The 23275-nt window shown below is 38.0% G+C and overlaps 1 protein-coding gene across 1 annotated transcript in view; it reads left to right on the top strand.

Annotated features, from left to right (window-relative positions):
- Nucleotides 1-2797: 2797 nt before the first annotated feature.
- LOC145984175 (putative E3 ubiquitin-protein ligase makorin-1) overlaps nucleotides 2798-23275 on the top strand; it is a 56784-nt gene continuing 36306 nt past the window's right edge. The window contains exons 1-2 of the mRNA XM_083117666.1: nucleotides 2798-2872; nucleotides 18676-18849. Coding sequence (XP_082973792.1) covers nucleotides 2838-2872; nucleotides 18676-18849 — 209 coding nt within the window. The 5' untranslated portion in view covers nucleotides 2798-2837. The remainder of the gene's footprint in view (nucleotides 2873-18675; nucleotides 18850-23275) is intronic.

The raw sequence follows: 23275 nt of genomic DNA, 5'->3' as shown, positions 1-23275 counted from the left end.
TTGATTACTTCATGAAATACCAAATGCAAGTATACAGAAAGAGAGCTGTTTTTTTAAAAAAAATAAATAAATAAATGTTCATGTTTTGAACTACATCATAACGTTTTTTGTATGTACACACATTCAAGCGCCTGTTCACTAGGCAAGAATGCAATTCAACATCAACAGCATATTTTCGTGAGTAGTTTGGGTTTCATATATACAAGAAAATGAATTAGTCTGATCACTTAAATTTTAGTCTGCCATACAGACTGAACCTACAGTTTAACACAGAATCCAAATCTCAGGACCATTTCGCACATAGGAGCAGCTTAGTTTAAGTTTCAGCCTGACAGGCAATGTGCTAACAATTATAGCAATGTGATCCTCAAAAGTGCATATCATATAGTAGCATGTAATCAAAATATTATGCAAATCCAAAATTTTCAGACTTGGTAAAAATTAACTTCTTTAGCCTTCTTGGACCTGGATAGCAAAGTAATACAGAGTCCTTATTGTGATTTCACAAATGTCAGTTATTTAGCAAATAATCGTGAACTCTATATTTATGGGATGGCATTTTTTTCGATTCTGGCCCCCAAAGTTAAGCTTAAAGTAAGATTCTGCCCCTTTAAAATTAGGCCCCAAGTTACGTCCATGTAAACAATCGTATAAACAAAGCCTACAGAAACAAAGAAACTTACAATTTTGCAAAACGCAGCTTCTTTCCTCTTCTGACAGTCCTTTTGTGCTTTCATATTTTGGTTTCCATCCAGTTAGGGTGTCTTTTCCACCACCTCTACTCTTCCGAACCATTTGTAAGATCTTTTTCGCTCTCGACGCCTGGAAATAATAATAAAGTTTTTAATGGTATGTTGTTAAAGGTGTGCATGCTTCTACTGTAACACGCTATTCAATAATTTATTAGGGATCCCTGGTTCGAATTCTGGCCTGGGCATGAGTGTTCTCTGTGAATGTCCCTTCATAAATGTCATCACTCCGTCACTCATTCTCATCGTCGCGATTAGTCAAAAGTTTTGAAATGGTACAAAAACTCATTTACATTGATTGGAAATATATTGTAACGGCATGGGAGAGATTCATATCGCAAATATAACATGTTACAAGATAATAAAAAATTGAATTAAAAACATTTATGACAAATTTAATGTAAATCATTGCCACTTCTATTTTTACAGTGCTTCGCCATCCTAATACTATGTATCTCAAACTCTGGTCTTAGAGATTACTTCGTACACAGATCATGAAATAAATTAATTTCATGAGCATTCAGGCTACTAATGGACGGCTCTTCTATTTCTTATTTTTTATGCAGAAATAAAGCTTTCCAGCCGCTGACAAAATAGGACAAGAAAAAGCAGCCCTAAAAATATGAGAACAAAGGCTTATCAAATAATGAGTGACAGATTTGTAGGAACAGAACATGTACCTTGGCTTTCTGATGTATTTGTTCGTTTACGTTTTTTTTAAAAAAAAAAACAAAAAAAACGATGTTTGCAATCTGCGCATGAAATCATTGATTTGATTTAATTTTAAACGTGGAACATACAAAAGTCCGATCTCACTGCAGTAGATTTAAATTAAAATCTCCACAATCTTACGCTAATAATTTCGGCCTCCCCCTCCTCCCCACACACATACACACAAAGTAACACCGATTTTAGCTTGATAACCTCATATTTTGTCTGAATTGAGAATATTCTAGTTACTTACGTACGTGCAATAGTATGCTATTTAAATAAAGTTACTGAAACTTCAACTTACCATAGTTTTATTTGAGTTTGTACTTCTTCGTTTTCCTTGTCGGAACGCTGCAAGCAAGACAAAGCATTCACATTAAATATCACTCCTGCTTCTTCGCGTTGGTGGACCGTGTGCTCGGTAGTCTGAAAGAAATGTATACGAACGCTCACGTGGTTTATCCAATGCTACCAACTTTGTTTTCGGTTGCCACTTTAATGAAACTATGAACAAAGTGTATAAAATCAACATATACAGCGACCGACTGTCGCGCTCCAAGCGGAGGAACCCTGAACTAAAAAAATATACAATCCAGACATTCTGCTACCAATGTGGCAACATGGTCGAATTTTCGATGACAGTTTATTGTACTATTACTTCAAAATTTCACAATTTTGACATTCTACTATCATTGTGGCATCAATGACGTATTTCCAACGACAGTTCATTACACTCTCTCGAGTATCAGGAAAACGATAAGCAGGGTTGCCTTCATGGCAACCGTATACGGTCGTCCTAAACACCCGGTCGTCACTTTAAATGGAGTTTTCAAATTGACGGTAGTCACATTGGTTGTCGGATAAATATATATATATATATATATATATATATATATATATATGGGAGACTGAATTTTGTAACCCCAAATGAAAAACGTTCCTGCGCCACTGTCTAGGGGTGTGCGGGATCTCGAAAAGTCGGGACCGGGATCGGGGAAAAAAATTCTCGACTTTTCGGGATCCCGAATAGTCTGGAAACACCGAATAGACGTTTTCTGCATTATAAGCGTCTGGAACTTATGGGAAATTTTTAGTTTGCATTCCACAAATGTAAAAACAATCACAATTCGAGAGTTCCAGAACTTCAGTAAATTTCTAACATATCCCGTCCCGAAAATTTCCCGACTCACTCGGGAAATTGCAAAATTTTCCCGTCCCTAAGTTCGGGATTTAAAAATATTTCCCGTCGCGACCAAGAAAAATCTGTCTTGCACACCCCTAGAATACTCAAACTAGTTTCAGTGAGGATTTTCAGAAAGTGGAAATTTCAATGAGGTTCTGTTAACACTGCAGCAATGTAATGAATTTGGTGCAAAAATGGCAGAAGGCTGGACGCAGAAAGTGCCTTGCCGGTAAGAAATGCAAATATTAATGTATTGCTATTGTTCGTTTCCCATTAAATAGTAAGGAAATATTCAGAAAACATGTGGAGGTATATGGTACATAGTATATTAAATGGATAAACTGTATCAATGTTACAAATTCTTGCTTTGAAAGTGATGTACTAAACAATCTTCCCAGTTTGAGGTCTTGCTTGCGTTGCCTAATTCCGTTATATTTTTCGTGTCACCTAATGTTCGAGGATAATGCCCTTGTATTCGAACAAGTAACATGATTTTTTACTTTGCTGTACAAACTATTTTTATTTTCAGGACATATGGGTTCCCATGAAACTTCGTGTATTTGCCACAAGTTTGGGACTAAGGATTATGCAAGTTTCGAAAAGGCGGATGATATACATAGATTGTGATACAATATATACACTCTTTGTTTGAATTATAATACTGACTTTCTTATAAATACGGAATTTTGTTCCACAAATTTGGAGACAGGTCATTTGTAAAACCACCAGTATATTGTCCTCAACCTGGGGGGGTGTAACTTATCGGAACATGTGAAGTAGTTACAACTTTCAACATGACCTTTGGTCATGAAAGTAGTTATAATTCACTAAGAGACATGTAACTAATAAATGGAATTGAACAAAATTTGACCTTGAATATTATATGACTATACAAAAAGAGATTCTCTCTAAAGGCCATGGTAAATGTCTCATTGTTTACCAACACTTTCTGAATTTTGGATTACACAGTTATTTTATTGCATCGATATTTTCCAATTTCTTGACAAGTATTGAATGTAGGGTAAGATGTATAACTTCCTTGCCTTCCTACCACTATAGGAGATGGTGAGAGTTCATTGGCATCTATGTAGCTTATTGGCGGAAGGCCAGCTGAGGTATGCTTTGGTGACTCCATTAGATTTAGGAGAAAAAGACTTGCAAAGTTTTGTATCTTCCAAAGTAATCATAAAATTGGATTTGAATCATATGTCATTGTAGAAGTTTGGAGGGTAATTAAGGTATGTTTAAGTCATGAAAACAAATCCATAAATTTTGGAGATACTGGGTCCCAAAATCTAACTCGCAGAACTTTTGAAGCTTTGCATTATCAGTGTTTGGATCCTTTTGCATATATGTGTGTTGGACCGTGCATGCTAAATAATGACATACACATGGATATAAAAATATTAAGGTATCCAATTCTAACCAGCACAACACTAGATGCATAGACCATTATTCAAAATTTGGGATGTTGTGATAAGTACTTGTTTTGATCACACTTCTTCAGAAGTATTATTGTAATTACTTACTGATGCATGATGTGAATAAGTAATTTTGTAATAGGGCTTGCATGGTATACAATCTTTTGCAGTGATTTTTCATGAAACATAATAAAATATGCACCTTAATATACTCCATCTCAATGGAAGTCCACTTAATCTTAACCTTATTCACTGCCAGTGCTATCTTACCATGTGCATTTCACCTCTAAAAATATCCCAACACAGTTGCACTTACGTGATGTTGACTTCAGAAATATTTTTCGTTACTTAACTACATGTTTTACACCATTATATGCTTAATTTCCACATGATATATGGCAATTCAGGCCATACTGTGTGTTTTGTACTTTCCTGAAATTGCAACAATACATGAACTTTTGATAGAAAAATAAAGGGTTCCCAACAATTGAAAGTTAATCTTGTGGGCCAAGTATCTCTCCGCTTTTTGTTTTCTAGGACATAATCACATCAATATTATCCTCCAAAAGCTTCTTCATTGATGCTACTTTTCATTCCAAACTTTGAACACTTTAGTATCTGAAGATATGACAAGAAAAAGGTATTACAGATGCAAGGCATACAAAATGGATTCATCAAGATTTTCTTATTTATATTTTTGTTTTTTGACACTTGTTTTTCTACCTGTCTTAGTGTAAGCATAGTGCTCAGGAGCAATGTTGAGTAGTTTAAATGAAGGAAATAACATAGAATGGGTGCTTGTCCACCAAACTGTCAGGATAACTTACGAAATGTAATTCTAACAATTACCATGACACGATGCTTTTTGAGCATTTAGTGCAGCTTCTAGTGCTTCATGTTTCAGTGCGATTTTACAATACCGGACCGTTCTCCAATTTCATTCATATTTCACATACTCACTAATTTAGGTCTCATAATCACGAATCTGAAGTTAAAATTTGGCGCTCACGTGTGGAACTTGCAAAATATGGGGGTCAGTGATCGGAACCGACAATGTACAATTGCTCATTATTTATCGCAAGATTTTGCATTTCGAGTACTGAAAGAACGAAATATATATTCCTGATATTACTACAGCCCCAAAATTTAACTATGTTTGCCTAACCTAACCTAACCACACACCAATGGTTCGTGGGGCTAGCGTCAATGGTTCGCAATTATTTTGCAATTTCTAGATCCTGATACTACCACAACACCAAATTTTAACTATGTTTGCCTAACCTAACCACATGTCAATGGTTCGTGGGGCTAGCGTCAATGGTGCACAATTATTTTGCAATTTCTAGATCCTGATACTACCACAACACGAAATTTTAACTATGTTTGCCTTTACTGAAACTAACCTAACCACACATCAGTGGTTCGTGGGGCTAGCGTCAATGGTTTGCAATTATTTTGCAATTTCTAGAAGTTTCAGACAAAATCTAACTTCAGATTCGTCATTAGCAGGTCTCAATTAGTAAGTATGTTTAAATATGAAGGAAACCTGAGAGTGGTCTGGTCATCTTCAGTCACACCAAAAATGGCTTTTGCCAAAGCAAGACTTACGGAAAAATGGACATTACTTCCTTCAAAAGACACCATCTTCCTCACATGAAGAACTGATGAACTGAAGGTCTCATTTATCGCACAACACTTTATCAACCTTCTTGTGTACTGAACGCAATGTAACAAATGATGGGTCTCACTTATCGCAGAACACTTTAGCAACCTTCTGAACGCAACGTAATGAGTTGCGAACGTCCCTTGCTCACATGAGAAAACATGGCTGCTCGTGGTTTATGTATCGACAATCACAGTGTTAATTCACAACACTATTTTACAATTTCTACACATGACCACCAAACCTTAACTGCAGATACATCATCCGCACTTCATAATTAATGAGTATTAGAATTATTAATGAAATTATGCTTTTTTTTTGGTATTGTAAAATCACAACCTTCTACACGTTATTTTGAAAGTTCCACACGAGAGCTCCAAATTTTAACTGCAGGTTCGTGATTAGGAGCCCTAAATTAGTGAGTATGCGAAATATGGACTAAATTGGAGAAGGGTCCGGTATTGTAAAATCATACCCATGTTTCAAGTAATAGTAACTGCTTCTGCTTTTTTTCCTCAACACTGAAACCACCAAGGGGGCCGTTAACCTACTGTACCCCCGCGAGAATTACGTCGATTTTTTTTAATGGACAGATTTCAATGTTTTACTTAATACAGAAATTGTTTCAGCATTAGGAATGCACAAATACCGGAGATATTTGATCCCAAAATGCAGCCCACTGAAAAAAACAACAAAAAAACATGCAATTTACTTTTGGAACTTTTTGTTAGTAAAAACCTTGGTAACATTATCGTATGAGGGAAACGGATTCCTTCAAATTTACAGGAGAAAGTACTTACGGAAATCATTTTCTTTAGCGGTGTGGAAGTTCCTGAATGTATATTTGATCCATTTTAATATGAATGGGTGTCGTTTTCTGCGAAAATCTCTGTCCGACACGCTGTTTCTGCTCCTGCCATTAGCTTTCTGCACGAGAGTGCAATGTTCCGTGTGTTAAGATGATGCAACCCCGTAGCCAGTGTTTCAGCCTCGCCGGGTTTTCACTAGAACATGATGTGTCGAGTATTTTTTTTTTTTTAACTATGCTTGCCTAACCTTACGGAAAATGGTTTTTGGGGCTAACGTGAATGGTTTTTGGGCCTAACGTCAATGGTTTGCGACGTATTAGCATAATTTCAAATCCGGGAACGAAGGTAGATATTTTCCGGTGAACGAGGTTGCAACACTGCATAAATCGACAAAACACTCTCAGAACGCCCCCTAAACCAGTCCGCTATCACGGCCATAATGTGTTACAGATTCGAAACAAGTAACAGTAAGTACTCGTAAATCTAAGAAATAGACATTGATATGCATTATTTCACTTTAGGAAATATTCCACATTCGAAAATAATACGTTAGCAATGTAAAGAAGTCCGAAATATATGATTCGTAGGTGTTTCCCTCATACGATAATAGTAACAGAACCTTTTGTATGCACATTAAAATGCCAAAAGAACATGTCGAAAATAACTATCAGTACCAAACCTAGCAATCCTAATTATGTAAAATTATTGCTCCAGTTGTGGACTGTCGTTTTTGGTGCTATATTCACTTTCGTGAAGCTTTCGGTCTGCTCTGCTTCAGGGTAAAGTAACAGACTTACTTTACTTCACAAGAACACATTTCTGAGTCCTAATGAAAACATTCATAATCTAGATAATCTTTATGAACCATGGAAATATATCACTTTCTCAAGGGGGTTACAGAAGACCAAGGGTACTGGCACCAAGATTATTGTATTAATTTTCAAGATATTTGGGCCCAAGTTCTAATAGTTTAATTCTTAATTAATCACTGTGCATTTTTTACGTGGTAAAAAAAGTAAAGTAAAGTGCTCCCCTGTGCTTAGCACCATGCCATGAAGGCGTATAGGAGGTGTGGGGGTAATGCCCCACACTTTCTTGATCCGGTCATGAGTGGGGGTGATGTGATCTGCATCACACCCCTGACTGGCTTTACCCCCCAGGTTTCCCCAGGTACCCATGTTGTTTGACGCTGGGTGGGCGCCGGGGCCGCTTCCAACGTTAGAAAAGTTACCGGATTTGAACCGGCAGGGGATCGAACCCGGGACCTTGAGCATGGTAGTCAGACGCGTTACCGACTGAGCCACCGCGGTTCAGTTTCTTTTTATATCTGTTAACACATACTTCAGAGGCTTAGTGATTACTTACCGTTTGTTTTCTTGAGAATGGTATTCCATTCATCATACTCCTATATGATTGTTTTTGAGGAGCCATTCATTTACTGTTTTCTTGGATACAAACTGTCATCTACTTCATGTGCATAGGGTTCATATGGGTTTTACATCCCTAAATGCTTTCCTTGTTAGGTTAGGCTGGTCAGGTGTAGTGCCTTTAACAGCATAGCATCCCTGAATGCTTCCAACACCTGATCACATAATATCTAGTCTCAAGCCCAAAATCCCCTTTGAGCCTCGAATAAAATTTTGTGTCTGAAATGTAGAGTTGCAAGAAAGCTGGCTTTTTTGAATGGATGGTTTTTTTTTCGATAAAAATCCTGCTTTTTTTAAAAAGAAAACGAAATTTTGGCTTTTTACCAATTGCGGCTCACACATTTCACTTGCAGTGTTTGTTAAGAGTGTAGAGGTTCGTAAAGTCATATTTTGCAATTAAATAAATCATTTTACATGTTGAAGCAACCAAATGCCACAAAATTGCCATTTCTTCTACAGGATGTCCAAAAAGTTGAGAAACTGAGACATTGACCATACATAACTTTTGTACAAATAGTTATAAAAGACATGAATCTTCAACTGGGTATTAACTTTGCCTATGTGGATATTTTTTAAACATTAAACTAGAAAATTGTGCTGTTCATGAATGTTCAGTATAGGGGAAAAGTTACTAAGGTGTTAAAAATATTTTTTTACGAAGTGAAAACGAGCATGGATAAAATATAGCTATGGAGTCACTTGCAAAAAGTTTTCAATGTATATCGATGGTCTCTGTTGGTATTTACCAAACTGATAAAAGAACTGTAAATTTTTACACATTACAGACAATTTATAAAGTTATGTCATATTCATTAAAAAAAATATGCTTTTTTTTAATTACAAGGTATACTGAATGGTCGTGTCTGAGAGCAGTATCAGGTGTGCACGACAACTGTCTACATTATTCAATCATTGTCTAACTGATAGAAAAGATATTGAAATTTATTGTGTGTAAAATTTTTTTGTACGATAAATTTCAAATCTTTCATCGGAACGCTAACTGAATAACATAACCAGATGTCAGGCACACCTGATACTGCCCTCTGACACAACCAATGCTGCCAGTACACCTCGTAACAAAAAAAGCTTCTTTATGAATAAGCCATAATAAGTCTCTTATCCATGTTTGTTTTTACTTTGTACAAAAACTTTTTTTTTTGTTTTTACACCAGAGTACTGCATGAGACCACTTTCAATCACTGATATTCGTTCGAGTCTCCCACGCTCGAGTGTATAGAATCAAATATGATATCAACATGACAATAATCATAGAAATATACATGTAAAAAATATGCCCCAGTAGTTTCAACCCATAATCATCATATTTCATTTTCATATATTGCTATGTATTTGTAAAGAGCCACAGTAGCTCGGTCATTAGGGCATCTGACAACTATGTGAGAGACCTTTTTTTGTTGGTAAGATAGACTAATCTACAGGGTTTTTCACTCTCTTGCCCCCTGATTTTCCCTTCATTACATCATGACCAATAGTGTGATTTTTATAAGTGAAAATCAGAGGCCGAGTGCAAGTGAAACATGAAGATGATTATTCACTATGTCTTTCACTTCACGATCCATATTTGAGGGCCCACTACCACATATAAATTAAAGTTATACGTAAACTACTGGTCTTCAAGTACCACTCATTTTGCCTGTGCGAACTATTATGCACTTGAGTAAGTAGCCTTGCTGCAGCACTATATTTTACACCTTAGTAAGTTTTCCACAAACCGAACGTTCATGAACTGCACAATTTTATAGCTTAATTTTTTAAAAATATCCGCATTGACAAAATTAACACCTAATATAAGATTTATGTCTTATCGGTTACTGTACAAAGTTATGTAGAGTCAAAATCTTGGTTACATGACTTTTTGGATACCCTGTAGCTACTAATTTGTTTTTGCCATACGCGAGTTTGTGTATGTGTCTACCTAATGGCATAGTGGTAACCCTGTTATCTTGTAATGGATGAGTACCAGGTTTAATCCTCAGTGGAGACATATTGCATAAAGATTTGGATTCCATTTTAAAACTGTAGGCCCAATCCTGTTTAGACTATCTGAGCATAAAATGAACTTAATATAAACTTTCACTTTCTCAAACTTGTGCCGTTGATGAAAAGATTCTCACGGACTATTAACGAAGTGAGTTGCCTTTGATGTCACAAAAATGAAGTAATATTAAACTATTATATGTTTCAAGACAATTTATACATTACCATTCATAGTATGTATCCAGAACTACATACATATATAGACCCCATTTAATACCTAAGGTCAGTATGTTACTACAAGGGTGATTTAGATCCCAAAGTTACTTACAGTTCTGAGTACTTTGAAAATAGCCAGACTGAACCTCCCTTGTTGCATAAAATAATGATGTCACCTTGTATTCCAAGGGTTTCTAAGTTCAATCCCCAATGGAGGCACAGTGGTTCAGGTCCAATTTTAAGCTGTAGGTCCAAACCCAATTAGCATATTTGAGTATAAAGTGGACTTAAACAAACAAAATTTTACTGAGAGAAAGCCAGATTTTTTAATGATTTTTTCCTTGCCATTTGTGCCGAATCTATTTCAGTTTCTGTCTCATTTTTAGGCCACCGTGCACTGGGACAGTGTTTCTTTCTTTCTTTTTTGCTTCATGTGCATGTTCCCATGTCAAATTCAAACAATGAAAATTATATACTATAGATTCTATTTACAAAATATGTACAAAAGTACTCTAGTTGTGTGTGTGTGTTTACATACTACATAGATATATTTAATAAGCCTACTGAAATATGAAGTTAACACTTTGGGAAAAAAATATCCATTAAAAAGAACAATATTTTTGTAACTAGTGCTAGTTATGAATTCCATGTCGAAAGTTGAATGTCTTTTTACAGTATAGAGATGAATGATAGCTATGAAACAAGAAAATTCAGCCAAGTAACATATTTTCATTGAGGATAAAGCCCATCGAAAAAAGCAGTGGAAAAAAACTCTTTTTTTTTTTCCGACCACTTCCAACTCTACTGAGATAACAGTAAACCAAAAAACGGTGCTCACTGTCTAGTGCAGATGCTTGGTAAGCTACTTTTGAAATCATAATTATGCTGGGGCCTACATGGCGGAGGCACGTATAGTGGTTCGGATCCCACTTTAAACTGTAGTTCCAGTACCGATTAGCCTTACTCTGCAGAAAGTGGACTTAAAACACCAAATCAACCAACCAACCATAATTATGCTAATTAGTTTATCCAAGCTTTCAACTTCCTTTCACAATAATTTCCAGTATTCTGAAGTACTTCCTAATACTCCTGTAAAACTTACAAAAAATCTTGAATCATTTGGAAAAGTAAGTTCTTGAAGAGACCGGGCTTGTAACTTGCAAACATTTGAAGCCATTTTATAGTTTGTGTATGCTTAGAGGAGGATACTGTATGTGTGTGGTGGTGATACTAAGGCCGAATGCACTCATGAAAACATGTAAAAAGGATTTGATCATAAAATGCTATTTTTTTTAGCAAGAAATAATAGTCAACTGAAATATTCTTGTAAGCTTGGTTTAGTTATGCTAAACATAATTTCAAGAAAAGCAAATGAAGATTTCAGGTGATAAACAAAACCACCACTCTGGAGGATTAAAATAGCATGTATCGTAGATGACAGCACTGCTCGTTTTTGTACATGATTAGATTTCCTTTCATTCAGTAATACACACTTTCGGAATCCCAGTAAAGCTATATTTCCTTTCCTCAACTCCTTTTTCTTCCCCTCTCCCCTCCTTATTCATCCCATTTTCCTCTTTCTTGCAAATTTTCGCTCCACGCAATATTGAAAAACACTTCACAGAATACAGGAGAGATGGAAAGGAAAAGAAAAATGATGAGGAAGAGTAGGATGTATATAGAATACAATGTGTTTGTGATAAGAAGTATATTGGGCAAATGGGAAGAAACATGGAAAGGAGGTGGAAGGAACAGGATAAGGATATTAACGATCAAATACCCAGAACAGATTTATCTGAACACATCATAGAAAAACAACATAAAATTAAGAAAAGGGAGGTCATTAGAAGGGAAAAATCAACAAATATATGGGAATGTGTATGAGGCCACTAATATATGCAAGGAAAGGAATAAGAAATTGAATAGAGATGACGGGAACGTAGATGAAATTTGGATAAAGATGTTTAAAAGGTGGGATAAAAGTAGAAATAACAAAATAGGATTTCATGTCATGCCGGAAGTAAACCACGCAGTGCAGGAAACACGGGATTTCGATCTGGACATGACATAAGCATAATGCAGGGAGGAGAGGAACAACATAGGAGGGGAATAACCACGAGGAACTTCCTGCATTTCCTTGAAACCATCTGGAATCTACACGGACGTATGAGTAAAGTGCATTTTTATAGTTTTAAGTTTTAACTTTCATATGTGTCCGGGGGGGGGGGGGGGGGGCACTGTGGCGGCTCAGTCGGTAACGCATCTGACTACCATTCTATAGGTCCCGGGTTCGATCCCCGGCCGGTTCAAATCCGGGAACTTTTCTAATGGTGAAAGCGGCCCCGGCGCCCACCCAGCGTCGAATAACATGGGTACCTGGGGGAAACCCTGGGGGGTAAAGGTGGTCAGGGGCGTGATGCTGATCACATCACCCTCACTCACGACCGGATAAAGAAAATGTGGGGTGTTACCCCCACACCCCCTATACGCCTTCATGGCGTGGTGCTATGCACAGGGGAACACTTTACCTTTTTTTTTTTTTTTTTACCTTTTATGTGTCCGGGGGTTTTACATGAGGGAAGAAGTAGAAAACCGAAAGTTTCATTTAGGCATGTGCAAGTTTTTAACTACTTCTTTACCAACTGAATCCTTTTACCCTATTCCTTGTTCGATGTAATTGACGCGCATGGAGTACTGATACATGCCAAGAAAAAGCCTGAAGAAGGGGGCAGTATGAACCCTGAAATGTCGCTTTTATAAACTGAGTATCCTCACATTATGTAAGTAAACAATTTTTACATTTTTATTTATTGATGAAGGAGAAAAAGCTGTGTGGAAAATATAGTATATCTCGTAACATTTGTGACTTGTATTTGGAGATGTATTATGAGTCTTGAGTATATGAAATGGCAAATGTAAACTCCACATCTTAAAGTAAATATTTTAAACATATATATTATATTGTTAATCGAACTGAATTAGAATTTTTGGATACGTTGGAATCATTATATTGTTAATATATTTCTGCATTTGTGTGTGTATTGAGAGACACCTTCTTGTACCCTTGAATTTTTGGAAAGTTTGCCTTCAAAACTGAGAATTATACTTGAATTTTATCATGGTCCTAGAGTGGCCAACCTGATTAATTTTGTGTTCAGTGAATATGTGCCAAGGCTAGATATAGCTATGTGGAGGCCAGATAATACTTTTTTTTTACATAAAAAATCCCAGTTTTTCTCTTAAAATGTTAATGGTTTAATTAGGCTGTAATAAATTAGTATTTGTTTAGTTTTTTCCCTAAGTTGCTAATTTTGACTCCATAACGAGGTTCCACTCCAGTACTTTATTGATTTACTACCTCTAGGTGTGCCAGGGTGTTTTTCTGTGTTTCTGTTGGTTTCAGCATTATTGGAAGTTGTTCTAGTTTTGAACACTGAGGACCTCAACTCTGTATCAGTGTCAGGTGATTGAGGAATGTGTGGTGTAGTGTATTATTAATGATATGCATTACTGTGTGTATCCGTCCATATTTTGACCATATACCACGTGAGGCACCTAAAAGTACCACCTGAAATAGCGAAGAAACCAGAAACAGTAGCGATGTGAGGTTTGCGGGAAACAATAATATCAAATGGGGCTCATAAATCGGAGGTATGGGGTGGGTCGAAAAATATCGACAAATGGGGCATCTGGAGCAAAGTCATATTTTTTTAAATGGAACGATATACAATAACATGCATAATATAAAAGAGCACACGCAGAGAAACACAACGCCGTTGGTCTCATGCATCTACTGCACATAGGAACGAAGATATGGCCATGTGAAAATATGTAAACAAACGTAACAAGTGGCCCACTTGACCGTCAGTACCACGGCAGGTAAGACTTCTCGGGTGCCTGACAGAACTGCCTTTACGCAGAGCAAGTTTTGATAGCAGGTCCACGAGATCGTGTCAGTTCATAGCAAGCAGTCATAGTGGTAAGAGCGAAGATTATGGTGTTCACAAACATAGAAAAAGCGGACATGATCCTGATTTATGGGGAATGCCGAAAGAATGCCTCAGAAGCCTACCGTGTGTACGCAGAGAGATATCCGGACAGACAACAGCCATCTTGACGTCTGTTTGGTAAGTTATTTATTAAATTAAGAGACACCGGAAGTGTAACACCACGAGCACGTGTGCGGAACAAGCCAACTACAGGTGAGGCAGGTGCAACAAATGTTCTCACCGCTGTTGCTGTGAATCCGCACGTTAGCTCCCGTGAAATTGCCAGGGATGCTGGGATGAGTCAGCGAAGTGTATTGCGCATTCTGCACACACACAAGTTTCACCCATATCATATCTCCCTCCATCAGGTACTTCACGGGAATGATTTTGTGGACCGTGTTCGGTTTTGCACATGGATGTTACGACACGACACACCCGATTTGTCACGTATCCTCTTCACTGACGAGGAAACTTTTACCAATCATGGAAATGTCAACCTAAGGAACATGCACTATTGGTCGGTGACAAATCCACATTGGCTTCGCCAAGTGGAACGCCAGCGCCCATGGAGTGTGAACGTGTGGTGTGGTATAGTGGGTGAACATCTCATTGGCCCTTTTATTTATACAAGGGACACTGAATGCTGACCGATACATACAGTTTTTACAACATGAACTGCCTGTACTATTGGAGGACATACCACTTCAGACAAGGAGGGAAATGTGGTACCAACATGATGGGTGCCCAGCTCACAGTGCAAGACGTGCTACAGCATGTGTGGAAAATACATTTCGAAATCGTTGGATTGGACGTGGAGGGCCTGTCAAATGGCCGGCTCGTTCCCCAGATCTGACACCGTTAGACTTTTTCCTGTGGGGAAAGCTGAAGGACATTGTCTACCGGGATGTGCCAACAACTCCAGAGGATATGCAACACCGCATTACTGCGGCCTGTAGGGACATTCCCTACGAGATTCTACATTCTGTGCAACGATCTTTGCGTGGGCGCCTCGGTGCCTGTATCACAGCTGACGGCCACCACTTTGAACACACACTTTGACAGGTTTTCGCTTCTTACGCAGTGGTTCTTCAACATACTGTCATGGTCATTTTCATTATGCTGTAACACTGTAAAATACATGGTGCTGACGATGTCTACTGTATTTTTTCTTCCTTTAACACGTTCTGTCTTCATCTTGTCCAGTGGCTTCCGACATCTCATACTTGTACATGTCATGGTACTGACAGTAAAGTGGGCCACTTGTTAGTTTGTTTACATATTTTCACATGGCCATATCTTCGTTCCTATGTGCAGTAGATGCATGAGACCAATGGCATTGTGTTTCTCTGCGTGTGCTCTTTTATATTATGCATGTTATTGTATATCGTTCCATTTAAAAAAATATGACTTTGCTCCAGATGCCCCATTTGTCGATATTTTTCGACCCACCCCATACCTCCGATTTATGAGCCTCATTTGATATTATTGTTTCCCGCAAACCTCACATCGCTACTGTTTCTGGTTTCTTCGCTATTTCAGGTGGTACTTTTAGGTGCCTCATGCGGTATATACAATATAACCAAGTGATGTGAACAGCGGTTAAAATTTCAAAACATAAGCAGTCATAACTTTTCCTTTCTATCAGGATGCCCTCTGGAAGTAACCAAAAGTTGATAATTTGAGAGTTTTGTGTCACACAGACATGGCCTTCATGACATGGAAGACAGGGCTCTAGGCCGACCATATCAAGTTATATTGTGTGTTCCAATCCATAATGAGAGTCATCTGGGAACATTCATAAAAAGGAACAAAGTAAAAAATAGAAAAGTATGAAGTTTTGGTGTTGCAGGTTGCCTACCTTCCATTATTATGTAGTTACTTACTAGTTTCATCTGAATCTATCCAGAATTCATGATGGGGATGTGTCTGTATGTTGATGCCCACCATATGCACAATTGAAGGGCTCTGTTTGTAGTCTGCCAGCAGGAGTGAACCAACTTCACAGCAAGGCTACTGGAACAGGTACTAGATGTTACAGCCTGGCAAATTTCCCACAGGTAATGTTGGTTCGTGCTCAGATCTTGTGATTGCCCCTCCGATCTATTCATGATTTACTTTGATCATGGTGAATTTCACAGGTGGAAAGTTCCTTGCACTCTTTAAAGTGCCTGGCCAATCATACCTGACAAAGCTTTTGGTCCTGCAGGTATCACAACCCACTTCTTTAAATTTTTGAGTGTCTTCTCATTACTGTGAAGCTAGCCATAGACTAGTAGAGCAGCCTATACAGTGCTGCTTCTATTTTTGCAATAATGCCACCCTTCCAACCAGTGTTAGTACCTGAAGGTGGATAGGTCGAAAGTGTGACCGCATTCATCCTCATTGAGATGGTATACAATAGCAGTGGAGATGTCCTGCTGTCTCCAGGAGGTGTGACATGACCCACGTAGACAAGAGGATGATGTGCACTTTCATCATGGTGACGTTTTTAACATACTGGTATCTCATCACAGTAGAGACCATCCAGTACTATTGCCTCCATTGCATTTGCACTGTCTTCCTTCGTCATCTTCCAGCTCTGCCATACTTTGCTTCTGTCAACTGTCTTAGATGTGTTCTCTGCCATTCTGGAGGAACTCTGTCATGATGGCTGCCATGCATGTCAGCCTCCTTTGCCACCGCAATCATTTTGGTGTTTTGTTTTCTCCATGAAGATTGAATGTAGATGAGATCTTCTGTGCCTTCATCAATGTCTGAGGAAGTGGTAGGGAACTCCTAGACATACATCACTTGCTAAGTGCAAGTCCTTTGCTGAGACTCTTTGAAGCCCGTTGTTCCTCTTGCTTAATGTGTTTGCAATTGCCTCAGGTTGGTCTGTGTTGTATTAGCATTCATTCCTAGCATGTTCTGTAGTCTGTGGGATTGTTGATCTTGCAAGTAGTCTCACTTATTTTTCGGAATTTTCATGGCCCACCTGCACTTAAGAGTAGTCTTCACATTTGTTAAACATCTTCCTCTCTGCAACCATTTGAAATTAATCCACTTCCTTCTGAAATCATGTTTCATTCTCTGGAGTGCCAATCCTCGCAGTGCAACCTGTCAAAAAATATCTTCTGTAATCAAGGGGTCCTGGGTTTAATATCCGGTGGAGGCTCATAGTGGTTCGGATACCATTTTAAACTGTAGGTCCAGTCTCAATTAGACTATCTGTGTATAAGTGGACTTAAAACTCACTCAACAATTATCTTCTTTTTTCGTGCAATTTCTACAGAAGTTGGCAGATTCTTACATTGCAGACTGTGAAATTTGTTGTTCTCACCCACACTTCCTTGACATCATCCAACACAAGGTTTGTCACATCACCAAATGGCAGTTCCCTTCCACAGTCAGCCACATCTTACCTATCCTTAAAGGTATCACATTTCCTTCTGATGGAAGGTGAGAGCTTGGTGGTAGTGTCGATGGATTGCAGAACAGCAGACATACTGTTCTCTTTGGTTTTCAGTGCCGTGATTCTCAGAAATCTACACAAAATAGGACACGAAAATAAGTGCACAAAATATAATTTCTTGCTATAGTTGAAGTCCTGATTTGATACCAGTTTGGTATCTTTGAAATAGCTTGAGAGGAAGCCAACCAGATGTATTTGAGCTGGTTTTGAGCCAGCACCTGTTTTTCTGAGAAACGCTGTTGTTGCTTTTACCTGCAGTGTTTAGACATCCAACACAAACTGCATGACCTTACACTCCCAAGGTCTCCACATTGTATGTAAAAGAAATTAAAAAAATAAAAATAGCACAACACAATAACACAACCTAGCAAAGAAAACTGCAACCTCACATTATGAAATCGCCAAAGAAACTGAATTGGCAACATCTCATTTACTCCACATGGACTTGACAAGTGCTGTCAGTTCAAATGGGACCAAAGATTGGCTGGAGATATTGAGCACCCTCCATGTATGCCACTGGCGATTTTTTGACTGCTTGCAAGAGGTGTCTGGAGGTGAGAAAGTGCAATAATATAAGTTGCCTGCTTTGTTCATTTTGATGAATGGTACCAGATGTCTTTCCTTATGTATTGGGACATGCAAAGTACTTGATATGGCGGACCTAGAGCCCCATAGTGTAACACAACACTCTCCTAATTGTCAACTTTGATCTATTTCTGGTTTGCATCAACAGCAAATGTTTTCTTAAGTGCATTTTTTTTATGGTGAACTAACCTGAAGGAAAGGTTTTGTTTCCAACTTTTATCCTCTGTTCACATCACTAGGCCCTACTGTGCCACACATGAATTTGTTTATGCTTTCATTGTAAAGATGTGTGTACTTTAGAAGGAACTTACAGAGAGCAACAGAAGCTTTATTTTAGAATTGTGGTTACCCTCTGCCCAGTGCATACCTCAGCTACATACTATTAAACAAGTTCATGTAATATTTGTAATTGTAGTAAGTCTATATATTTTAAGTACCAAAATATCAATTTTGATTTTTAATATTTTTTTTAGGTACTTTGCTAGTGGCACCTGCCGTGAAGGGGAAAACTGCAGATATTCACATAATGTAACCCAGACCCACAGACAAACCCAATCCCAAACACAAAACCAATCTCAAACCCAGTCCCAATCCACTGTATGTCGTTATTTTCAGAGAGGAGGTTGTATATATGGAAAGAAATGCAGGTATGTGCTGCAGACCTTTCCTTTGGTTACTAATGGTTACCAGGATGTCATAAATTTGTAGCATTTGTACTGTGTTCATCCCTGTACCACATGCTAATAACAGATGAATATTCAGTGAAGTAGAGTCCATTGGAGTGTATGCTTCTTCTCCAAGGTTCAACCAGAGATGTAGTTTCCATCAAAAACATAATGTGCCTCTATTCATTGACCTTAATTAATGTACAGGTGGTGGACATTGAAACTGAAACACCAGTGATTATAGAACGCTGCCCTGGAGGGCTCACTTGCTCCACCTGTTGGTCATGAACAGCATAGCGGTCATTCGAGCACGTAGGTGTGTGTCTGGCAGTCACATTGGCACAGTAGTATCAGGACTGCATGTCGAATATTCAATTTCATGCAGTAGAATGGGGGACATATCCGAGTTCCAAAAAGGGCAAATTGTTGGTGCTTGCCTTGCCTGTGGATCAGTAATGAAGACTATGAATATTTGTAGGGTATCAAGGGTCATGGCAGTATACCAGAATGAAGGACAAACCACATCCAAGAGGAGTAACTGTTGGGGGAAGCAGAAACTGTCTGACAGGGATGTCACCTCAAAATTCAATTCAATTGACTGAACCTGTATTCTACCGAAACCCTTGAACACTAGCACCAATGCCAAAAAATGGGTTGACGGGTGCCAGCAGCGTAAATCGTGGACATTTAGATGACCTGAAATGTGTAGTGTTCTCAGATGAGTCCATCTTCTCTGTTTTTTGACATCTGGAAGAGTTTACATGTGGAGAAGTCTATCCAAAGCATACCAACCAGACTGCTTAGTGCCCAGAGTGAAACATGGGAGTGATGGTGTTGGGTGCAATATCATGGCAGTTTTTGGGACCACTGATCGTTCTAGAGGGATGTGTCACTGGTAATTACTATAGGGCCATTCTGGAGGACCATCTGCACCCTATGGTGCAAATATTGTTCCCGGGCAGTGGTGTAGTGTTGCAGAATGATAATGCATTGATACACACTGCTAAACAGGTCACATAGTGGTTCAATGAGCATGAACGTGAGGTTGAACTTTTGCCATGGCCCACCCAGTCTCCAAACATGAACATTATTGGGCTGATATTTTCCTCCAACAACATCATGTTGTGAACTCATCGGTGTGCTTCAGGAGGAATAGCTGCAAATCCTCTCGCCACTTTTTTTGCAGGACCTCTGTCGGTCCTTCCCCAGACATGTTGCTGCTGTACGTCATCACATTGTAATCAAGAAGTCCAAGGTTCGATACACGTTGGATGCACATAGTGGTTACATTGCAATCAAGGAGTCCCGGGTTCGATGCATGTTGGATGCACATAGAGGTTCGGATTCCACTTTAAACTGTAGGTCCAGTCCCGATTAGCCTTACTGTGTATAAAGTAGACTTAAAACACCAAATCAATCAATCAATCATGTCGCTGCTGTCCTGGCTGCCGAAGGCAAATCAACACCATGCTAATAAAAGTTAGTGTCTGCGTTCCAGGTGTTTCAGTTTCAATGTCCACCACCTGTATGTAACTTAGTGATTGCAATGGATTCTTTTGCAAAGGCAACTTTGAGAAACAGCTGCATATTACAAAACCATGACATGCGAATTATATACTTTTATTCATAAATGTAACAAAATGGTGGGATTTTGCACTAAATTACAGGCTGTTTATAAACATATCAGATCAGGAAAGTAATAAGTTATTTTGCTCATTAAAAAATACACTGATATTGACAGATACTAATAAGAGTACTGATTAATCTGCCCGATCCATTATAATAATAGAAAGTGAGGATTGTATGGCTATGAAGGCCATTGTAAAATAAATTTAGCATAACAATGAACGGTGTTTTAATTACTTTGGAAAACAAAATAAGGATTTGGAATACTCTGGCAAAATACATCTAGAGTTTGTGGGAACCCTGTTGATTTCTCCAGACGGGAAGACTTTGAACTATTTTTTTCTGTTACAATGTGCACTCTTCCTCAACTTCTACACTACAGATTACCTTCACTGCAGCTGTCATGTTCAGCTTCTTTTTACCCCAGTAAACTACATGAAGAACTAGTTACTCCTTTTCCATTCTTGTTTCGACTTTGAGGCCAATGTTCCTTGGATGCTCATTTGATAAGCTGGACAGGTGATTCTTAGTATGACCAGTACCCATTCCACTCTACTGCACATCTGACATCTTTGGAAGCTTGTCTCCCTCTACATCGCAAAATGCTACAGATGTATGAGTCACCCTTCTATAAGGAAAGAACTGTTACCTTACCAAACATTTATTTTTAAAGGGGGTCTAAACTAGTTTCACAGCATCATTGAATGGACAATTCCTAACTATTAGTTAACTAAAATGTAACTGTAAGATCTGTGAAGTGCATGCAAGGACTAGTGACATTTGTACTCAGGGATGCCCATCTGCTCCATGACCCTGGATGCAGTCCCCCCTCCAAATTCGTTCATCATAATCCTCCCCAAATTTTTTTGATAAATATAAGTGGTCAACAGTTATATCTTAAAATGTTAAAAGTAAATTTTTGACACTAAGAAAGGTGGCACACTGATTAGTTAGATAACTTGAAATGTGAGAAAGAAATATGTATAAACAGTTCTTTTGGACTGGAAATAAATGTTAAAAAGCCCACAACTTAATGATAAGATAGAAAAATCTAACTGGGCACACCACTGGCGTTCGCAGGTTTTTTTTTCTGGAGGGGGTGGAGTTGTAAAGGTATCTGCATTCTGGTAGGATATGATATACAGTATAAAGTATTTCATAATTATTATTTCTTTGACTTTGTTTTAAAAATTGTTCAAAGACAAAAGTGGTAATCTCGGGTTGTTTTAAGGGGAGTTTGCATTTATTATTTTGCTGTTTCCCGAATTCTTTACTACTTTCATTTGATTTTTTCTTTCAAAATTTAAGAAGGAGCTGCAGCACCATCAACTCCCCCTTATTTTTCTGTTGTATCGGGTTATTTACAATGCGTTACTATGTACAGTGTGTTTTTCTTTCCCTTGTTTATTCTGACAGCAACTCCCAGCATATCACGTCTGATATCTCCGCTATGGAAACTGCTAGCTTCAAAATGACTTCAAGTTCTCAGAATTAGTTACAATTACAATCAAAATAAGCACGTTAATTGTCACAAGGGGTGTTGGATATGTTCTCATGCATCCACACATTTTTGGCATGTTTTTAGAAAATTTCGTGGAACTTTGGTAACAAGACATGCTAAAAGGGCACTTTAGTTTCCTAACAGTTCACGGCGCCAGAGCAGCAACTGAAATACATGGTTTTGCACATAACTTGTGAATTTCTTAATCCCATTCCATTTCAGTAACATCGTGATTTCAGTTCAGTCATATTTTCAAAGTGGTTACATGTTACAAGTGTTCATGTGATTTTCTATTGTTTTATAAAGTGTTTATTAAGTGTTTAGTGTTCCAACTGTTATTTGTGTTTTTGCTATAGTTTTAATAATGGCACGTACATACACATTACAACAAAAAGTTTTTATGTATGATTTGTATGTGATTACAAATTCTTGCAAGGATGTTCGTAGATGATTTTCAACAGAATTCCTGGGTGTGCCTGTTCCACACAGAAATACCATGCAAAACCTTGTGAACAAATTGAGAACGAGTGTCAGTTAAATTTCTGTAACTGGATTTTGGGGAATGTTAATGGTGGGGTAATCGATCCACATTTAATATTCTTCTCTGACAAAACATGGTTCCATTTACGGGAACAGTGGGACCTTTCTTCTATTGTTGAAATTGTTTTGAAAAAGGATATCTAGCCTTTACTAATTTAATTTCCTTTGAAAGAAACCCACTATCCTGCAATACTTTTTTCACATTTTGATCACACTCTGTGACTTTATCTCTTCTTTCCCAGCAACAATGGGACCTTTCGTCCATTGTTGAACTCATTTTGAAAAAGAATATCTAGCCTTTTCTAAATTTAATTGTATTTTGAAAGAACTCACTATCCTGCAATATTTTTATCACATTTTGATCACACTCTGTGACTCTCTCTCCTTTCCCAGCAACAATGGAACCTTTCGTCCATTGTCAAACTCTTTATGAAAAATATATCTAGCCTTTTCTAAATTTAATTTTCTTTGGGGGAAAAAACTCTCTATCCTGCAATATTTTTATCACATTTTGATCACACACTGTGACTTTATCTCTCCTTTCCCAGCAACAATGAGACCTTTCTTCCATTGTTGAACTTGTTTTGAGAAAGGATATCTAGCCTTTTCAGGTTAAATTTTCTTTCTAAAATCTCAATATTCTGCAATGTTTTCATCACATCTTGGTCACAAGAAGTGTCTTCATCTGTCCTTTTTCACCAACAATGGGAGCTTCTGTTCCATTGTTGTACTTTGTAGGTT

This window comes from Lepisma saccharinum, chromosome 2 (genome assembly GCF_977018435.1).
Source record: "Lepisma saccharinum chromosome 2, izLepSacc3.1, whole genome shotgun sequence".
In the NCBI taxonomy this organism is placed as follows: domain Eukaryota; kingdom Metazoa; phylum Arthropoda; class Insecta; order Zygentoma; family Lepismatidae; genus Lepisma; species Lepisma saccharinum.
The sequence above is the reverse complement of the archived record's forward strand: the minus strand, read 5'-3'. Positions and strand labels throughout refer to the sequence as shown.